Source organism: Morone saxatilis, unplaced genomic scaffold (genome assembly GCF_004916995.1).
Source record: "Morone saxatilis isolate NCDOM2014 unplaced genomic scaffold, NCSU_SB_2.0 Contig5, whole genome shotgun sequence".
Lineage (NCBI taxonomy): Eukaryota > Metazoa > Chordata > Actinopteri > Moronidae > Morone > Morone saxatilis.
Window position 1 is genome coordinate 15,172,736 of NW_023340095.1, and position 21,015 is coordinate 15,193,750.

Genomic DNA, 21,015 nt, shown 5'->3' on the forward strand with positions numbered 1-21,015 from the left:
TGTACTGTATTGCATATATATATATATATATATATATATATATATATATATATTGATATTGATATACTATATTGCATGCAATATAAGAGTCACTTTCTCTTAGTGCTGACTGTGACAAAAAATTCTGAATTTGATTCTCAACATACCCTTCAAGGTTTGGCATTGTATTGTACAGTTTCCCACTTCTGCAGAAAATAACTTTGTTAATTTTCTATTTAGGTTGAGACATTGGAAACTCCAGAGAAAACTTAAAAAAGACAAGACAAATAAATACACAAGTAAGTAGGCAACCTTGGGCCCTAGTCTTGACAAACTAGTACAAATGAGGAATACATGAAGTATTCAGTTTCTCATGTTTCTCAATGACAAAATATCAATCAATGGATGTTTTCCTTTGTCTGCTCAGGTTGTAGTGAGATCAAGCATAAAATTTACAGCCTGTCAAAAGAGATTCAATACATCAATGATGAGCCTCACAACCCTAATGCTGCTGGCATGTCTACACTACAAGAAGAGACAGATGGTGGGCCTAAGGTATGTTGCTGTGTTCTTTCCTAAACCACAAGTGTTTTATCAATGGTCTATTTAACAGAAAAGTAATAAATAACTTGGTTATTGTTATTACAGCTAAATGACGTAATGAAGAAGTTCTACAAAAGTGGGGAATGTTTTCTCACCTTATGTCAAGATGGAACAGGCAATGTTTTGTATCCTTTTAAGCTGTGCACAAAGTGGAAGATCAAGGACAAGGTCAGAGTAATGAGAGGGTACACATTTGTTCCCTTTGATAAAAGGTTTGCACAGTCTTAATGATCCTTAATAGACAAAGTTATCCTTCTGGGAAAGCAGCCATTATAATATCCTCTGCAGAAGCTGCTGACTTCACTTACATCATCTTGGAGGACAAGGACACAGCCCCCAGCATCAAAGGCATTTTCACAAATAAAGGCCACTCTACATGCTACCATCCCAATGGAATGATATGGTAATTGTTACTCAATAACCTTTATCATAATAATTTAAAGTTCTTACTAAAATGAGCCCTTGAAGTAATAGTAATCCACATTTATGCTTATTAGCTTTCTAATGGAGCGGATGAGTCGGTTTATACTATTCTTATAACTTTTCATATCAGTACATATTAGGCTACAGCCAACAACTGGTTAGCTTAGCTTAGCAAAGACTGGAAACAAGAGAAAAAAAGCCAGCCAAGCTGTATCTGTGTCTGGCGGTAGCAACATTTTTACATGTTGTTTGTGTGATTTGTATTGTGTAAAAACTGCAATTTGCTGTTTTATGGGGGTTTATGTACCAGACTATGTCTTGACTGGGAGCAGTTGCCAGGTAACCAGCGGATATTTCAGAAAGTTACTGTTCCCAGAGGCAAAATAGTCCAAAAAACGCAATTTTTAGGTTTCAGTTTTTGTATGGATTAATCAAACAAGATACAACATGTTAAATAATGAGATTTTAGAGGTGCTCATAAGTGTATTTTGTTACCCTCAGACACTGCAGACTAGCTGTAAAGCTGGTTCCAGTCTTTATGTTAAGCTAAGCAAACCAATGTGTATAGTATATCTCAGAGTGGTTTCAATGTTCTCATTTAACTCTCCACTAGAAAGCGAATAAGTGTATTTTTGAAAATGTCAAACTATTCATTTAATTCAATTAGTCAGTTAGGAATTGAAAATAAATGTTATTATGTAATGTATGTATATATAAGACCTATTAGGTTTAAGGACCAGTGTGTAGGATTTATTGGGTATAGTGGTAGTTCACTAAAAGTTACACACAGGACCTTTGAATTACTTTTTGACCACAGATAGTTTTTTGATTAACCTGCTGCTCTCATGTTATAGGTCAGGATGTGTCTATAGCTAATCTCTGTGGTGTGTCCGAAGGTTGAATCTGACCCCTGTCGGAGGTCTCTGTCTCAGCGAGACAGGAGCTTTGAGGAGGCGCTGGAAATGGTTTTATTTTGACCCACATGGACGCAACCTTCCCTTCAAGCCTCTAACCTTTTCCCTGGGCCCATACATCAGTGTGCGCATACACTCACAAGAACACATGTACATCACCTTTGCACATCGGCAAAACAGCGTGCGCTTCAGCGTGGGGTCAAAGCTTAAGGTGAGTAATGATAAATGCAAATGTTTCTCTTAAATATAGGAGCCGCCATATAAAACTGTATGCTGCAAATTATAGCAGTCATTAATGATTTGCACACAAAAAAATGAAAAGGGACAACATATTATTTTTCTTTTAATGCAGCTCACTTATCAAAAGAACCATGACAAGCTGGGGCAAGACGTTCTGGAGAGATATATCCAAATGAAGAGCTCAGAGATTTACTCTCTGCTTGGCCAGATGCAGACCTGCATGTCCCACCGTTACAGTTTCATTATCCAGACACAGCGGCTTAGCAGACAAATGGAAAAGGAGAAGTCACCCAAAAAAGATGAAGAGAGAAATACATAATTGGCAAAAGCTGATAAAATGTATTGCTGTGTTACAGTTTACACCCTTGCATTGGTCTAAACCTCTGTAATATCTGGTGCTTATAGTCATTCACGGTTATATTTAGACTGTAAAGGGCTTAAGGTTTATAGAAGAAGATTTATGGAAGATTGGGTCAGTTGGTTTGGCAGTGCAGACATTCAGTAAACATTAAGATCAGGTAGTTACTATCTTGAAAAGGGAGAAAATAAAAAATGGAAAGCCAAGGTTGTCTGTGTTAGTATTTAAAAAGATCACCAACAACAAATCAATTCCTCCAGATATCTTTATATGCCTTCTATAAGATCTGCTGTGACAGATTCAGTACTTAATGGATTGTTTATGAAAGAGAGTGAGAAAGTGAAAAACTTTAACTGAAATCCAGATATTAAACACCTCTCTTAACAGCACGATCAAGACTTTCAACATTTCAGGAGTCCAAAGTATTTCCAACACCTGACTTGTTGTTGCAGCTAGTTTGTGCCAATGGTTTTTCCAAGCTGTGCATACATGTAAAAATGTTAAACTAAGAGCACAGCACTAACAGCAGCAACAGGAAACAGACACTAGACCATAAGAACACATATTTTAACATATAAAAATGTATATATATATATATATATATATATATATATATTGTCTAATCCCACCCCTCAATTCCCAAAATGACCACATGCCCACTTTCCCTACCTTACCATCTAACTAGCGATTCCCATTTGTATGAAATATGGTATAATAACTGTTCATCTGCCACCATGCATGTTAAATTACTGTGCTGTAACATAAATAAGAATCCCTTTGGGCCCCTTAGCATGAGATCAAGTTAGTTTTTTTATTGGATGTTTCAATTCAATATTTTATTTTGAATTTATTTAGAAAGTAAACACAACTTAATGTTTTATTGTTTGTTTGTTTGTTTTACAAATGCTACATTTCCTGTAAATTGCAATGTTCAGAGAAGCTTGCCAGTGTGCATATACAATAAAGTCTGAAGCATTATTCGCCATCTATTGCAGCTTCGTTTCAGGTTTGTTGCTTTTATGACATTTTTCAGTACAGTCCAGAAGAAGTAAAGGCTGAGAGGCTGTGAAGTATACCACATGACAAAAGCTGCAGTGCTTGTACAAACATTTTTGTGCTACACAAAGTATCAAAAATGAAACCCCGGGATTTTTGTGATAAATAACCATGTTAGTAGCGTCCCTTATTGAAATAAATCACCAAGGCTTTCCAATTACCATAAGCATGCTGTGTCAAAAGTTATCAAAAGAAGCACATCAAGGTTTTTAAAGATAAGTGTGATCTCGCTTCCATTTTAAATCTACTTGTAGCTGATGGTAACATAATTTTAATCTACTATAACCAGTCTAGTATGATTTATTTGCATTATCTAGTTACTATATATGGCCAACTGCAAGACTGTTAATTAGTGTTATTCCCAGACCTTATTATTAAGCTCATACAGGCACTGAATGTGGGTATATGGCTGATTTACAACTTTTTTTTTTTTACAGAAATTGCAGATGGTGAAAACGCGCTGCAGAGATGAATATTCTCTTTTCTCCCTATTCTCCTGCTTTTCCCCTAAAATCGAATTTACATTTGCTTTATTGGCATGCACATAATTAAGTACAGTAGAATAAAAAAAGGTTTTCAATGTCAGTATAATTAGACTTGTCAAAGAAAAGAATTATAGGCACATTGCTACCTAGTGTATGACAGAAGTAAAACAAATCAATGAAAACTTTGAAAAACATACTTTAGGCAATATATATAAGATGAGATGTAGTTAGATGTAGACTAGATGTAGTGTTATGACTTCAACAATAATAGAGATGGCGAGAACTACAGAAGAAAAGAGATCAAATAAAAGAAGAGGTGGATTTGAAAGAACCTCAGTACAGTTTTCTCTCTCTTTCTCCAATTTCTGTTAACATGTCTCCCATAGAAACAGTTGCTTATTGTTCGGTGGTTGCTATGGTACATTAGGAGCAAAACATGCTGTTTTCATTTGACCATTCTGTATCTGATTCAAAATGTTTGTTTTTTTGTTGTTTTTTGTTTTGTTTTTTTTTATCATTCATTTGTGGTTTCTCTGCTCACATCTGCTCCATAAAAAATAGAGGATATCACGAAGATGCAAGCACTTGACTCACCAGTCAAATCAACTGAGATGGATTCAACAACAAATCTCGGACTTGTAAACAAACAGAGGTTAGGAAAAAAATGTGACAAATTGACAGAGACTTTAGTCACAACATTATACTAAGCAGTAGAAAGCAGCAGAGAACATAAAATCTTGCCTGCATGCAATCTTGTCTCATTTTTAAAGGAGGAAAAAAGGAAAAGTTTTATCTATTGCAAGCTTTCTTTTGATAGAGATTTTTATTTAGTTTGAACAGTCAGAAATTCAACAAACATGCAGATCAACCAGCACCTCTGGTTATGGTTCCCATGCAGTAGGTAGTACTTGTTGCTGGGCAGGTGTATTGTATAGTATTGTGCTTTATAGGTGCTTGAGTTTTTGCATCATTTTGGGCTTAATTAAGCTGACAATGAAGAACTGGTTCCAGTGTGAGCTCACGCGAATGTCTGAGGATTCATGCATTCGACGGGAGAGTTGTCACCAGAATCAGCATTGGTTCGCAGACTGACTGGAGACACGAGGACGAGTGCAGTCAAGGTACAGTTTCTTCACATTTAATGCTAATTATGAATCTTTGACCTCGGACGGTAAATATCCGAGATGACAATTATTTGCATTTGCAGAGTTCCCAAACCAAGAAACATCTAAAGCTCCTGAAGAGAATTTGGGGTTGCCTATTGAGGAGCAGGTGAGTGTGTTAAGGTGGGGTAAATGCTCAGAGGATGGTTTACAGACACAAACTCACAATGAGGTTTTCTTTGTAAAAACCCTCCTCCCTCAACTGCAGCGAGGATGCCCTTGACAAGTAAAAGCTTTGCTAGGACACTCAAGAGTAGGAGAGGTTTCTCTGTACTTGTCATTACATTTGAAATGCACTTTGTAGAGAGACCTTAGACAAATGGTGAATAGATTCAATTAGCATATATGAGGTCTTTTTGTGTGTTTTAGAAATAATTTTAGGCAAAGAAACACTGAATTTGAGTTTTCACAGCGTTGTCTATCCTTGTCACAGTGTAAGTTTTATCTTGTGAAAGATGATGTGACATGGTATCCAGAGACATGGTTTTGATTTATTCATGAAGCACAAGTTAAAGACCTCAAAGAATTTAATAAATTATGAAGTGTCTTTGTTTTTTTCTCCTCAGAGCGTTCCTAAAAACACAAAGTCTGAGTTGGAGATATCCCCAGATATTGAAGTGTTGGATTCACTCAGCAAGGAAACTCCCTCAGCCTGCCAAGGAGAAACTGAAGAGTCCTTAACTAATCTGGACATGGTATGGAGGAAATGCCACTTTAAACTGCTCCTTTCCTTCTTCTAGTATAAATGTATTTATGGAACACGCAATTAGTCTGTGTCTGTCTCGTATCAAAACTAGCCTGTCTCTGCTGCGGCTTATTTTAAAACATGCCAGACTGTAACATGCTTTTTGAATACCTCATTAACTGGAATGTTTGCATAGTATGTATTCGTGACAATGTGAGTGTCTTTTTGAGAAAAAACAGTCTACTCCAATAACGTTTCAGATCCCAACCTCAAGTGGATCAGACTCATCAGAGGAGTCGCTGCATACTGTGTGGACTCGCTGTGAGCACTGCCAGCAGCTGAAGAAACTCCTAGTGACCAGTGATCAGATAGCCAACGGTGTTGACCTGAAAGAGGTGAGAGAGTGAGTGTGCATGTACCATTGTTAACATGGTGACATGCTCGTGTTAAATAAAAACTGACTGAACTAAAAGAAAAGTGTGATTTTTGCCATTTGAGGAGTTACACTCCCTGTCAATGTGTACATCTTGTATAGCAAAAGCACTGTCATTGTGAGCGTTCTAGCAGGCTGATGTTGAATTCAGCTGAAAGCACAGAGCAGCTAGCAGGGCTGTAGGCTGTTACTGTTGGTTTTTTTTTAGAGTTTACAAATTCAGAATGAGTGGTTGGATCAGAGGTTCTTTCATTCAGTGATCCGCGCATCTGACCTCCATAAAATACAAGAACAAAAAGTATCCTTGGCAGCCCAGATTTTTGACACTTGTTTCTGTCTGAATTTGTGAACTACTTAAAACTACTTGATATAAATATATAATATATATAAAATATATAAAAATATTTCAATGCTATAAATGGTGTGGTATTTGATTGTTAAAATAAAAAGGATTCAGTAATGGTTAGATTGTACGTAAAGGCTATAATTAGCTTCCGTAGGGGCTGAATAATGATGAAAATATGCATAAATAATAATGGCAAATTAGCTTTGAATCAAAAGTCAGAATTTTGTTGCATTTCTACATTTTTACGAGTTTTCTTTCTCTCTTTGTGTCAGTTTTTCTGCTGTGAGAAGGCATGGGTTTTGCTGAAGGGTGTACCAGTTATCACTGAGAAACCCATGACTGATAGGGACCCAGCGATGCAGCAAGATCAAAGGTCAGGATTGCTCTCGTCCATTATTGGCCTCCACCATTAAATGGTTTTCAAATTAAATTTCCATGCCATTGAATGTCTGATGCTACATTTTCCATGACACACTGCAGGTTGAAAGCTTTGGAATTTAAAAGGAGCTCAGATGATCAGACCCCTAAAGCAGGTTACACACACACCATCTACCACAGACAGATTCAATTTACTTATCTTTTACTTGTGTTCATCCATGTCATCCACACCTTTAACTACATTACAGGACACAAACAGCAAGTATCTGCAACCCAACACTATGGACTCTTGGATGATGCTGCCAAGAAAGTTCCATTGTTTGAAACAGAAACGACTGATTCTGAACACATGTTCTCTTTAAATGGAAAACATGCTGGACAGAAGGTATTGTCATATGTCAAAATCACAATTGTTTTTTTAACAAGTGAGGTGAGACCCTATCACGACGGCAGCTGAGCATGCAGACGCCTAATTATTAAATCTGTTTGGTTCAACAGAGGACGACACCACTTGTCAAACACTACAACAATGGTCAAACATTCATGGTGATTTTACCAGATGGAACCGGGCAGGTTTGGTATCCTTTTAAAGTGAATCTAAAGGACACGCTATCATAAATTCTTAATGTCTGATTGTTCACCTTGATCATATTTAAAAGCTATCCTTCAGGAAGGCTTGCTATTCTTGTATCTGCTGCACAATCGGCTGACTGGTCTTGTGTGGTGGTCCTGGAAGACAAACATCTGCAGCCTCATATTCAGGCAGTGTTCACCAGCACAGGACAGGGTACCTGTTACCACAACAATGGCTGTATTTGGTATGATTAGTTGTTTAATTATTCCCAGTATTACTTTTTTCATAGTGTAAATTTAACTGATTTAAAATCAGCACTTTATTTTGTAATTAAAATCTATTTTATTATCACCAGCTCTCTGTAGAAGCATATCAAGTGTAGTTTGTTTTAATTATTGATCAAATTGGCAGCAGACAGAAATAACAACCTGTCTGGGTGAGACAATAAAACCCCTGAGGGGCTCATGGTTCACAAGCTGCTTCTCTTTATTAGGGTGAATCTGACTCCAGGGGGAGGCACCTACAGCAGTGACACAGGAGAATTGAAGAAACACTGGAGTTGGCTGGACAATAAGCATCATGTTCATGCTCCGCCCTGGCAGCCCATCAGCCTGACACTGAGCCCTAACCTCAACATCCGCATCCAGTCCCAGGAGCACATCTCCATCAGTTTCACCTCCGGCGAACGCAGTGTACAGCTTTATGTTGGGGCAAAATTTAAAGTAAGTTAGTGTGGCTGGCTTGTAGTATAAATATTCATTAGTAGCGTTAGTGGAAAAGGGATTTTAGGCCAAATCATTGACTCTGCTTTACTTTGTATTTACTCGCCGTCGTAGCAGAATCAAGGAGAAGGTCTATCGCTGCCAGGGCTTGACATGCTTCAGAGGCATATGCAGCAGAAGAGTGCAGAGATCAATGTCCTACTCCAGAACATCCAGTCCCTCATCACCTATCAAAAGACTGTCAGTCCGCAGAAGGTCAAGCCCCGGCAAAGCCTCATCTCACAGATGGAAAGACGGCGGCTGCCAATGAAGCAGCAACAGCCTGCCAAGAAGACCCCCTAAAGCCGACGATGTCCTTGAATGGCAGTTTCTCATTTGTGTGAAGTGACTCGTACTGTAGCGTTCAGAGAATTTGAATTCAACAACAAAGTGCTTTCTAGAAATAAAACCAAAGAACATTAACTTTTTTTTTTTTTTAATCAGAACGTTCATAAATAGTATAACTGTACACATCATTTTACAGGGGACACACCAAAGCACAGGTTACATTGACAGTGTCCTGTCACTTTTTGTTACTCTGTGAAAACCACTAGGAAAACATATCCATAACTCAGTATACAGTGCAAAACTGCCAAGGTCATCTGTCAAATAGTAAAAGTATATTAGTTTTAATCAACTCATTTATAAAAAGAAAAGGTATAAAACGTAAGATTTCATTGCATTTCTTTTTTTTTTACATATTTGCAACAGAATATCAAAAATGTATTTCTTCCATAAGAAAACATCTGACAAGACAGCTGTGAGAATTTTGCTATGATCAGAGGGGGATAACCTGTTGACCTGAGCGTCCCCTAGCACATCAGATCACCATAGAGTTCTACTGAATGTTACATTTTAAAATAAAGAAATAAAATATGTTGCAGCATTTTGCTCGTTATCCTTCCAGACCCACTGAGAGAATCTAGGACTGGCCATTAGCTACCTGGCTGATGAACAACCCTTTAGTGCCTTTTTTTCTGCACACCCCAAGTGTCCTTATCTGAACACTCTTAATATAATCCATCCCCTCCCCCACTCTCATATAGTGTGCAAATTATTTTGATTCAAAACAATTTGGTGTTAAGAGACACAACTGTGATCACTAATCCTTGTCAAAATGGATTTCTCCTACATGAAAACAACCCCTAACCACAACACCGCCTTCAATTTGAGTCAAACCAAATGATCAAGTCAGAACCCCAGAAATAAAACCCTCCACTTTCCAGTTTGTTATGCACTATGGACTTCAACATACTTGCAGCTACTTGAGCTTCTGTCGGAAAATCTTTGGCCTTTTTTTTTTTCTTGTCAGTTCAGCGCTCTCAGTCCAGCTTGCGGCTCAGGTACAGTTCTCTAGTCATCTCTCCTACTCAGCCTCACAGCTCCTGGTCATGGTTGGAGTTGCAACATCCCATTGCTATCCAGAGGGTGTTCACCGGCATCGCCACACGTCAGACTCGGACATTACTTATTCACAGACAGGAGTAAGTTAATCTGAAAGAGAGCCGTGAAAAATCATAAGTGCTCAGCGGGGTTTAGCCGGCATTCGTTATCAAACGTTTCTCCACTTAAGTGGCTCTCAGCAGTTTTGGATGTTGCAGCGGTATTATTAAAACTATGTCAGGTGCCTTTGGGCTGCGCTAATCCAACAGTACTGTACCTGCTCCATAGATGGACATGCGACGATTTGAAGGTCTTCTCCGCTGTATTCCTCCTGAAGCAAGGCGTGCAGTCTTTGGAATACCTGCTGGATGTTATTCTGTGGAAAAAGACATCCTATTACCGAGTGCTGGAGGGAAATTAATACATTTCCATCTGGCCTACGTGCCCTCACTGTCTTGTTTCCATGTCAACCGCTAGAATTTTGTTTCTCTCTCATTCAGCTTCACCTGGCACCTTGATGAACAGTACACAGGCAGCACAAAGATTTCTCTATTAGAGTTCAATCACACTGATCATTTATAGCTAACGGCACAATCTCCAAGCCAAAAAGTCGGCCCAAGAGTAGAATTAAATCACAGGATTGTAATCTATATCTCTCCAAAATCGATTGAGGCCAGTGACTTATTATTATAATTACTGATTGGACCTTTGAATGCAAGCATGTGGTATTTGTGCTTGTTATTTTAACAATGACTTGAAAAGAAATTGACTCATGCAGTACATGCTACAACCTAACATTTCTGCCACCCACCCGGACAGGCTTGAAAAGGATGAACTCTGTGTCTCTATTGGCTAAGTACAAGGACATGCTCTGTAAAGTGCTTGGCAGCTTGCTCTTCATCACCCGGTAGGTAGCCATCACTATATCGTTGATCTTTGCTGAAAAGAGAAAAAAAAAAAAAGTACTGAGGGAAAAAAAGGGAAAAACATTGACATGCCCTCTAGCATTCACTATACAAGTTTTGATGAATTACAGTATGATGCCAGTGGCGTTTCCTGAGACAAATCTTACCTGGCTGTGCCCAAGGTTGCTGAGACAGACTGTACGTGGGACCACCTTGGATAGCCATAGTTTTAAGAGCTGCGACCTGAGTGCAGACACAGTCGAAACAAAACATCTGATTCTGAGCCTTTGCGCTGGTGTTACTGTAAGCATATGGACGAGCACAAGAAGCTGTGTTGCCAATTGGGCCAATTCAACCCAGTCTTTAATTAGACAAAGAACGGTATTTACTTGAATGATAAAAGAAAACTAAGTGAGGTGGAGAGAGAAAAAAAAAAAAAACACCCGGCATTTAATTATTGCAGCACAATTACAGCACTGAAAGATTTCAGGACACAACATGCGTATACACACAGTTATACCTAGCAACAGAATAAGAAGACCTAGATGAAAAACAGCCATTTTATCTTTGTCAGTAAAGTACTGAGACCTTCAGTGATTAGTGAATAAGCAAATTATTATTATTATTATTTTTTTATTTTTATTTTTTTAAAAGGTTTTTAAAAAGGTAAAAGCCGAAAAGAAAAAAAATGAAGGTCAGAATGAGCCGTCGCTGCCTGGGGCTAAGTCTGTCTTTGCTCTAACAGTTACCTTGGTGAGAAACTCCTCAAGGTTCCCCACAAAGATCTGGGTTTGCTGCTGGATGAACTGCTCACAGCTGAACTTCAGGTGTCGGTCTACTTCCTTCTTAGAGTCAATGTAGTGCTCCTTTATCTCCGGTGTTCCCTGGGGGGCCACAGAGAAAAAGAATTTAGCACTATCAAGTGGCATTTCCCTTAAGGCAGGGTGCTATCAAAGTACATAAAGTGTATGGTATCTTTAATAAAATAGTCAAAAAAATAAAAAACACTACCTCCAACAGGAATTCAAGTATGGCGTTGTGACTGTTAAGTCGGAAGAATTTGGGAACAGCCTTAGGGTTGAAGATTTTGAAGGCAGCATCTTAACACAAAGCAGAGATTAAATCTGGGCTGGTGTAGAATTAGAGTGCCCTCTAGTGCTACGAATTTAATATGACCTTGACTGAGATAAGGGTGATAGGAGGCGCAAATCTGCCCTGTGAGCCATTGGTTAATGTACATTATGGTGTTGGATTACACTGTAATTTCCACATTAGTTGTTGCCACTGGTGCATGTGATAGGCACAAGTTGCTTAATGAGCATGAGAATGTAATGACTGGCTTTATGGAGCTGAACACCAATGTTCCCTCCACCTTTAATTATCTTACCTCGCGTTTTCTTCAGGTCCAGTGAGATTTCCTTGATGGCAAAATCGGTGTGAAATGGGGCAATCTGTTCACGCATTATCAGCAGGTGCTTGATCAGGAAAAGTTGCCCATCTATTTGCGTCTACAGAAAGTGATAACACACTGTTAAATCCACACTGCAGGCTGCCAACACAAAAGGGCATCTGCTGACTATCCAAGCTACAGAGAACATGAAAAGCACAGGCTCAGAGACGATAACGGAATATTTCTAATTAATAACTGCTGATTAACCATAGCAGGAATGGGACGTATTACTGTGACAAAAAAGGCAGCTAAAACCATTTATTGCTCGGCTAGTGACTAAAACATTGGAAAAAGACATAATCAACACTGGGAGGGAACGCATCCTCTGAGATTGATGCTGCTGCTTTAATTTGAAGTGTTAGGTTGAAACGGGCCAGTTAGCACAGATAGATGGCAAATTTGAAGGTGAGAGAAGCCCATAAATAAAGGATGGTCTGCTGAACACTCTGTAGAGCATAATAAAGCACCCATTAACATAAACTTTAAATGACATCCCAGCTGCTTTAGTTAAGGATCCCGTAGCCGGAAGGAATTTGAATAACAGAGAGAACTGATCTTATTTACTATGTCAAAACAAAGTCAAATTTCCAGCTATTTTGATAATAATAAAAATCTGAAAATGTCAGTTAAAATACAAAAACATACACTATTCTTAATCGTGTGTGCCAACCTTGTTTTTAAGGATGATATCTGAAGCTTTAAGCAGAGACTGGATGCAGGCAGATAAGGCTTCTTGAGATAAACCCTGGAAGACTGCTCTCTGGAAAAAGACCAAGTCAAAGTAAGACACAAGAATAAGCAGTGAAGTGAAACAAATATATATACACCACACATCCTGCCATATTTTAGGATAGGACTATAAATTATAGACACACAAAATGAAGACTCACATCTATACATCTGTAGAGCTTGGACAGACAAACCAGCGTTCGTCTGACAGTAGGGTACCACATGCCATGCAGATCAGCAGGAGAGATAGAAGTCTGTAGGCTTGATGCTTCGACGTTCCCTGTATTCGTCGTACAATGGAAGAAGAGCCATCAAGCAAATGACAATAACACCAAAAGTTGTAAAAAAAAAAATAATTTAAATTAAAAACCATGTGTCACAATTCTGGAAACAGACCGGAATTACTGTTTCTTCTACCATCAGGATCCTCCAGCTGAACATCAGAAAACATGGACTCTTGTGACATCTGCTTCTTCTGCTCTTCCTTCAAGCTCTGAGCAATTCTCTATTGAAAAAAAATAAATAAATAAAAAAAGCAAAAGTTAGTAAATAGAGAGAAGAATAGAATATAGAGAGTTTTGTTTTCCATTTGCGCTCAACAAAAGGTTTTCAAACGCTAAATTAATAGAAAATAAAATCCAACTAGTGGACAGAAGCCCGAATAAACATCTGAAGGAATATCAAGAGTAGCAGGGAGATTTCCTAGTAGGAAAATAGTGTAGATGCAACACATTTACGAGTTGTTAAATATAAATTAAGACTCAAAGGCATATTTAACAGATATTCACAAGACCAAAAAACATTTCAAGGTCTTAAATTTGCTTTTTGCATCAATGGGACCTGTGCAGGTTTTAAAAGCTTAACATTAAATAAAATTAAACTTGCTGAAAAAACATTAGAGAAACAGAGAAGTATCTAGAGAAACACCAGAACATATGCATGCACAATTAAGAGATTTTATATTTAGATAATTAGTTGTCCAAGCAACACATTCAAGAGCCTCAAAACATCAGTCAGATGTCAGGTTAGACATTTTAAACTACATGTGAAGATAACAAACCCAAGGTCTTGCAAGGCTTAAATTAACATATAATTCAACTGAAGACTTTTCAAGGACCTGCAGACAGTTGTGCTCGTCAGGTCAGACTTAAAGCTGCAGCAGGTAGCTTTTATAAAAAATAACTTTAGGTCATGAATTTCCCTGTGTTCTGACAGTAGTATATGAGACAGATAATCAGAAAAAAAATCTTGTTCCTCTGACTTGTTCTAGTGCTCTTAATGGCATTTGCAAGAATCCACCGGGCCTGAACGAAAGCAACCAGTCAGAGCCGACAATGATAGAAAAATGCTTTGGGTTGGAAGCTTGAAGATAGCTGACTGTTGAGTCTAATTCCCAGGGTCCTAAAGAATCTATTTTCACAGATTACCTGTCTCATGTAATACTGTAAGTATATATATAGAGAGAGAGTTTTAGTGAATGACAAAACATATAATTAATTACCTGCAGCTTTAACAAGCATTTTGATATTATTATCTTGATGGGTACTTTCTTTTCTATTTTTGACATTTTACAGACTAAACAATTAATCTAAAAAAAATTTGAAATTAAAAAAAAATAATGAAAATATTAATTAGTTTCAGCCATAATTCCAGCCATGTTGTGTAAAGCTGATTGAGTAAAAGCTGAGCTGATTACAATTAGAGGAGGTTTTGTTTTTGAAGACGTTAAAAAGGGTAAAAATACATCTCTTTCACCATACAAGACTTACTTCCATCATCTCCAGTTTCTCGGGATAGGCCAGATCCCCTGGAGCTGGGTTGTAGCCTGTGATATCAGTCTGGATGTAAATGTGAGTCCTGTAGACCAGTCTCTCCTGGACATCCTCCAGCATCTGCTTCACTAATGCATCAAAGGCCTCCAACTGAGCAACTGAATAAAAACACAGAAGAGGTCAGTTTACAGTCGAGCCAATTTCAAAAGCACAACGAACTTTGCCCTCTCGTCCAGCATTTTGTTGTGTTGTGAAGAGATCATCAGATACAAGTCCCATAGGGTCTGAAGTATAAAATTGATGTACAGTGGATATAAAAAGTCTACACAATCTTTCAGGAGGAGTACAAAGGAGATCTATTTGCAATCTGAAGGAACTTTATTTGCAAGATTTGGATAACATTTCTAATTCTAGATGTTTAAAGTTAATAGAAACCTATTCACAAAGACTTACTGCTGTAATAAATGCATATGGTGCTTTAAAAAAAATGTTTCTAATAATTGCTTTTTCCTTCAGATTGTTGTTTGTTGGAAGATCACACTAAAGATGGAACAAGTCTGATTTTTACATTGTCGTTATTTCTTTTTTGGTATATATTTTTCAGGGCTTTTATTGCCTTTAATTGACAGTGACAGCTGAAGAGTGACAGGAAAGGGGAGAGAGAGAGAGGGGATGACACGCAGCAAAGGGCCACAGGTCGGATGTGAACCCGGTACATGGGTGCACCATTGTTATTTCTTTCCATATTAAAAATCTGCAATTTCATATGGGTGTGTAGACTTTTCGTATGTACTGTATATTAGAAAGGGTGGAAGAGGAGTGAATAAGAACCCAAAAGCAAACTACTAACGGTACCATGAAAAAGTTTTCACAAAATCCCTGTGTAAGTTTTGAGAAACACAAAGGAATACTTTGACATTTTGGAGACAGGCTGATTCGCTTCCTTGCAGAGAGTTAAGAGGAGAAGATCGATTCCCCCTCTCAAGTCTGTACAGCTACCGCCTGCAGCCAGCTAGCCTGGTTTCGTCCAAGGTAACAAAATGAGCTTACAGCCATATCTAAAGCTCACTAATTAACACATTGTATCGTTTGTTAAATTGGGAGATTTTACTGGTCGCAGGGCAACTGGTTCTCACCAAGAAATTGTTCGCTATGTAACCCTCCCTAAACCAGAGATCTGATGTTTTTACACTTGGGTTTTTGCACATCTTATACATATTTAGTGATATCAGGCAAAATGTTCAATCCCCAAAGTCCAGCACAACTGTATTTTAGTAACTCAACTCAACACCCCATGGGATAAGTGACAAGCTTTGGGGAGAACAAAAGCTTTAACCTACCATTGTTATGAACGTGGTCTTCCAGCATCTCATTCTTGAGGATACTGCAGAGCTCAGACAGGGTCTCCAGGTGGATGATGTGGATGATCAGAGGCCGCAGGACATCATACAGGGACAAACATAACTTCTCTAGAAGCTCGCTGTCAGAGATTAAACACCATTTAATTGCTTTGTACAAGTGAAAGAGGTCTAAAATTACACTTTCTGCTAATTTCAAGTTTTCCTTCATGTTAATGAATAAAGTAATGCCTAAAAATAATTATGCGAACTGTTAAAAAAAAAACAATTCTGTTCTTAAATAGTGATACAAATTGCCCACCCACGCTGTGTAATTTAGTATTCAAAACACATCAAGCAAAACCTGAAAAGGCTATCAGGCATTTTGAAGCGCCACACCTTAAACAAACTTGTGTGCTACGAGACGAGTGTGTTCAGAGCTCATGTTACCAGTGAGGCGTGAGATACTCACTCTAGTTTGGGTGTGGGTTTCGAGAAGAACTCGTTGTACAGTTGGTGTTCATCCTGACACACGTGAACCATGAAGGAACAGCCACTGCGAACCTGTGCAAACACACATAATAATCACCCGCTGCAGTGCCGAGCGATTCTTTTGCTCTGGCTCCTCCACTTCAAAACAAACACATCCTCCCACATAAATGATAGAAGGCACCCATTACAACAAATCGTTAACAAGATGCAGTTTCATTAAAATAAACATCTCAGATAGGTGGTGCAACTGTTATGACGTTTGTTGCTAGATATTCTGACCTTTAATTATAGGATCTCCATCAAGCCAATTAGCGGAATGTTTTTAAATGCCAACACAGCGTCCAAGTACATAGTCTGTCTAAAATTGGATCAGTTATTTCTGAAGTATCAAATTAAATTCAAAATATTTTACCATTAATTATTCTGTCAACCTTTAGGTCAGTTAAATTTTTAAACACTAGAGGAACAGAGCACAGTAGTCAGTGCTTTATAGATGAGGTGTGACAGAGGATACAAAAACAGCATGCTGCACAGAAATTCACGTGAACAAAACAGGTGTAGGCTTTGGATAAATGCGGTGCACAATCTCACTTTCTACTCATTCATCATGTGCACAGATTTGTGTCTGCACCACACACACTGCAAAAAAAAAAAAACATCCCAGTGGGACCACGCTGTGCATTCTTTGCCAGCTCAAATGTCACCTTACGATATCTAAAGGGCAGTTCAGCTTTGAACTGGTCGTGCCTTACCAGAGCGCAATGGTCTTTGCTGTTTTGGTTGGTCAGGTCAGTAATGGTGGATATAATGCTGGGACTGAGGAGCTGCTCTCTCTGGTCAAGGTAGCACTGATGGATTTCATCCAGGAGCTGATGGTATCTGCTCACATTAATGCACGGACGGATTAGTTAATTTAAGAACTGTAAAAAATATATATATATATATAACTGGAATGTGAAAGCTGATTATTTATTCTGGAGATGTGCTCATACTCACTCTGGAATCTTCTCAGCTCTCTGCTCTATCTGTTCAATCAGTGACTGAAAGGGGGAAAAAATTAAGTGAAAATGTCATTTTATTACAGAAAATCATCGATGCATGATTTAAGTGGGTAATAAAAAGATTATACTCACTCTAACTTTAGGTGCCACTGCTCTAAACTTAACATAGTAAAGTGTAAAGGCATTGTCTGCATTGGTCAATCCCATTGGATCCTGTGGGAGACAAAAAAATAAAACAAAGTATTGATATTGGACTAGGCGCATACACAGTATATGCCTCTGTACACCATTGTTGACTGTGTAGAAAGAGGAAATGTGACTTTTCCTTACCCTTTTTGTTAACTGGCTTGTGAGATTCTGCATAGTGTTCACAATGTGGATCTTCATGAAGTGCATAGCTTTAGAAAGACATTGTTTAAACTTTGCCAAATAAACCGGATAGTCCTTGAAATTGGGCTGCAATCGGTAGAGATAAGCAAGTGTCAGACAGCTTTAATTGTGATCACATACCACAGATAGCAAGGGTAGCACGGGTCCTGCAGTTATAACAGTACTGTATAGTGTCATGGTCTTTTCTCGCTAGTATAAATATGCCATAATAGCACAGAACACATTTATTGATTAAAAACATGATACAGTGTTTAATCATTTAACTACTGGTAATAAAATAACACAGACAGAATTCTAAAATTCTGTCAAGAGTGCAAACTACTTACATGTGACGAAACATATTCAATGCAGTCGTCCAATTTCGACAGCATTGGTATAAAGCCTTCACTATTAACAGACAAGGTGGGCGAGTTCAGTTTCTGCAAAAGACAAAGAAGAAGCTCAGTTTGAAGTAATTATAATTTTCCAGCTCTTTGTTTAAATATTAGGTCATTGCTACCAAAAAGGTTCCGTTTCAACTTTGAAACCAGGGCTGATAAAAAAATCAGTTTTACAGATTTTACTTTCATATTTGAAAGGTTTAGGAGGGGAAACACAATTTCATGAAACTTTTCAGAAATAATTACATTAGGAAAGGAAAGTTCCTCAGAATAATGTTTTTAATCTGGGAAATAACTTCTGATCATTAATAATTACTACGTTGATATCTAATAAGTAATTAAGTAAACAAAAAAATTCACAATCCATACATTTAGTTATGAAATGTTTTAAGATGTAGACAACAATGAAACCCAGCCTACCGTGTTTATGTTTTCTAACTCATTAAAATATGAGAGTTTCTGCTGTATGCTCTCTGCCAGGTCAACAAGCTCCGACTGCAAAGAGAGAAAACAACAACACACAGTTGACACAATACAGCGTGGCAGATTCATTTCAGTTCTGTTCAGGTTGCTCGAATGGTCTAATCTACATATTTTCAAGAACATAAGCAGCTTTCTGCAGGGAAAAAAACTGCAGCGTCAATAAAATATTAAATATGCCACCAAGAGAATGAGCAGCAGACAGATTTGTTTTCTTTTTGACCTTGCTAGTGATTTTATATTCAGACAAGCTTTTGTTCTATGTCATGCTGTTTTGAACTAGATAATGTACGCTACTTATGCATTTCCAGTCATCTCCAGTGACTCCTTTGGGTGCTACCACAGTTGGTTTTACACAGAGTTAAGGCCGATACAGACATTAAAGCAAATTCTGCAGTTTCTGGTCTTGGGGGTGACATTAATACTAATACTAGATTCTTCAGTGGCATTACAATTTAAACATTTGCTACTGGTCAAGTCCCAGTGATCCGCTCGTTACGTAACTTGGGTTTATAGGTGAATACAACAGCGTGCAGCTTACCTGCTCTTTTAGCAGCTGTTCACAGGCTTCATGTAGGGTGCCGGTCTTATTGGACACAAACAGATACTGTTTCTGAAGAGAGTCCAAGTGCTCCAGGGCAGCACTGACATCTTTCAGAATAGCATCGCACTGTTCCTGGTAGCAGTTTAGATCATCTCTGGTTCTCCTGAAGGGAAAGCAGACATGTTATCTGTGTGTTTACCCAAAGACAAGGCGATCAAGTGAAGCTACCTACTGGTTCGCATAGCTTTTCAAGCATGTTGCACATCTGAAACCTTAAACAGGGGTGTCACAGCAGACGTCAAAGCTGTCAAAGGTCAAAACGTCAGAGGTGATGTCACTAACTGGTGCGTGGCCAGAAGTGAAGAAGAGTTAGTTTAAAGTTTAGCCCACAGAGCAGCAGAACAGCACATCAGCACATTTCTGCCTTGCTCTGTGTTACTTTGGTCCTACTCTGTGGAACACACACAGCTTGATGACCTGAGATCTGTCACAGCTTGAAGCATCTCCATTGACTTATCATTAATTATTATGTGTCTCTATCTGTGCTTTATGTCTAAATAGCCTGATAATCAGACTGACTTGGCAGAACTGTATCCAATTTATCAGCAGTGGTTCAGTGGTCTGAAACCAGGCTAGGGTATGATGTGTGGGGTGGATGCGGGTATTTACTGCCCTTGACTGAATAGGTGTGGGTTGTGTAATGAATAAGCATGTTAATGTAATGCACATTGAGTTTACTAGTCGTGAAATTTTACTAACAACTGTAAGTAACACTGCTTTGTTTCTGATTTATCCTATAAAGAAACCTTTCTCCAAGCAAGCCCTCTGAAGAAGCACACAGGATATTCAGAGTGACACCACAGTGTAGGTGTAGCCATTTAAACATTAATGCACCTGTATTTTAAGCTGTCATCCTGGTCCATGTTTGCCTGTAACTTGGCAAACCAGGCAAAAAACTGCAACACAAATTGACATTGTATTAAAACCAGGCATCATTATTATTATCATTATAATATAGCAAGTCTGACTGGCTAAAGCACCGCTCACTGCTGGCAAAGACCCTCACCTGTTGTGCTGTTTCTATCCTGTCATTCTCCATGTCGAGCATCTGGAAACCCCTGAGCAGGACGTCCTCTGTTGAAGCGGGCACAGTCGCTGTGAAGGAGGACTGCAGGGACCGGGACGAAAGGCTGCACAAGTCCTCAATGGGCAACTGCAAAAAACAAAGCAGGGCTCTCAGTTTCCAAACACACACACACACACAACACGCCTTCATGTGAAGCTAGCTGGACACGGCTCGACGTGGCGGAACGCAAACCCCCTAGTTAGCCTGCAAGCTAACAGCCGGGGTACATATTAACTTTAACACCCTGTTTGCATTACAGAGAGGTGAGCTGGGTTCAGGGCAGCTAACGTTACGTGGTTTAGTTTACCTCACTGACGGTCAGAAAGTGAGTTAGCAGCCCTGTTAGCTGGCTACGGAGTCACATCTCACCTCCGACGGGACAGAGAGCGTTTCAGCGGCGGCTCGGAGCTCCAGCACAGAGTCCATTTGTTTCTCCGTGAGGGGAGCCATGGCGTCGGTTCGGCGGTCCCATAGCGACAGTTTCTCCCGGGTTTCTTTATCCGTGAGGTCCAGGAGGGACTGGTCTGTGAACGCCATCGCCACTTTGTGTAGCACCAACGTCAGCAGCAACGCGCAGGTACTTCCTGTTCCGGGAGCGGGGGCGGGGCTTAGTGGCGGGGCTGATCCA

The 21,015-nt window shown here is 38.9% G+C and overlaps 2 protein-coding genes across 2 annotated transcripts in view; one reads left to right on the forward strand and one right to left on the reverse strand.

Moving 5' to 3' along the window:
* LOC118339425 overlaps positions 1–2,768 on the forward strand; it is a 4,224-nt gene extending 1,456 nt beyond the window's left edge. Inside the window, exons 3-8 of the mRNA XM_035677038.1 lie at positions 220–278; positions 407–546; positions 628–707; positions 830–985; positions 1,902–2,130; positions 2,272–2,768. Coding sequence (XP_035532931.1) covers positions 220–278; positions 407–546; positions 628–707; positions 830–985; positions 1,902–2,130; positions 2,272–2,478 — 871 coding nt within the window. The 3' untranslated portion in view covers positions 2,479–2,768. The remainder of the gene's footprint in view (positions 1–219; positions 279–406; positions 547–627; positions 708–829; positions 986–1,901; positions 2,131–2,271) is intronic.
* Positions 2,769–8,827: 6,059 nt separating this feature from the next.
* cog3 (component of oligomeric golgi complex 3) lies at positions 8,828–20,970 on the reverse strand. Its single transcript, XM_035676835.1, has 23 exons — positions 20,757–20,970; positions 20,328–20,474; positions 20,156–20,217; positions 19,259–19,424; positions 18,658–18,732; positions 18,184–18,276; positions 17,798–17,923; positions 17,600–17,680; positions 17,463–17,506; positions 17,219–17,345; positions 16,447–16,538; positions 15,978–16,117; positions 14,635–14,795; positions 13,262–13,370; positions 13,027–13,145; positions 12,807–12,896; positions 12,074–12,194; positions 11,698–11,786; positions 11,436–11,570; positions 10,854–10,929; positions 10,593–10,720; positions 10,059–10,157; positions 8,828–9,892 (listed from the first exon to the last, which is right to left on the reverse strand). Exons 1-23 carry the CDS (start codon positions 20,922–20,924, stop codon positions 9,863–9,865), a joined length of 2,478 nt encoding a protein of 825 aa, XP_035532728.1. The 5' UTR covers positions 20,925–20,970; the 3' UTR covers positions 8,828–9,862.
* Between the last annotated feature and the right edge of the window lie 45 nt (positions 20,971–21,015).

Coding starts and splice junctions, on each gene's coding strand:
- cog3 (XM_035676835.1), bottom strand. CDS start 20,924: ATGGCGTTCACAGACCAGTCCCTCCTGGACCTCACGGATAAAGAAACC. Junction 18,277..18,657: donor AGTTAGAAAACATAAACACG/GTAGGCTGGGTT, acceptor TGTCTTTTGCAG/AAACTGAACTCGCCCACCTT. Junction 10,930..11,435: donor TTGAGGAGTTTCTCACCAAG/GTAACTGTTAGA, acceptor GTCTGCACTCAG/GTCGCAGCTCTTAAAACTAT.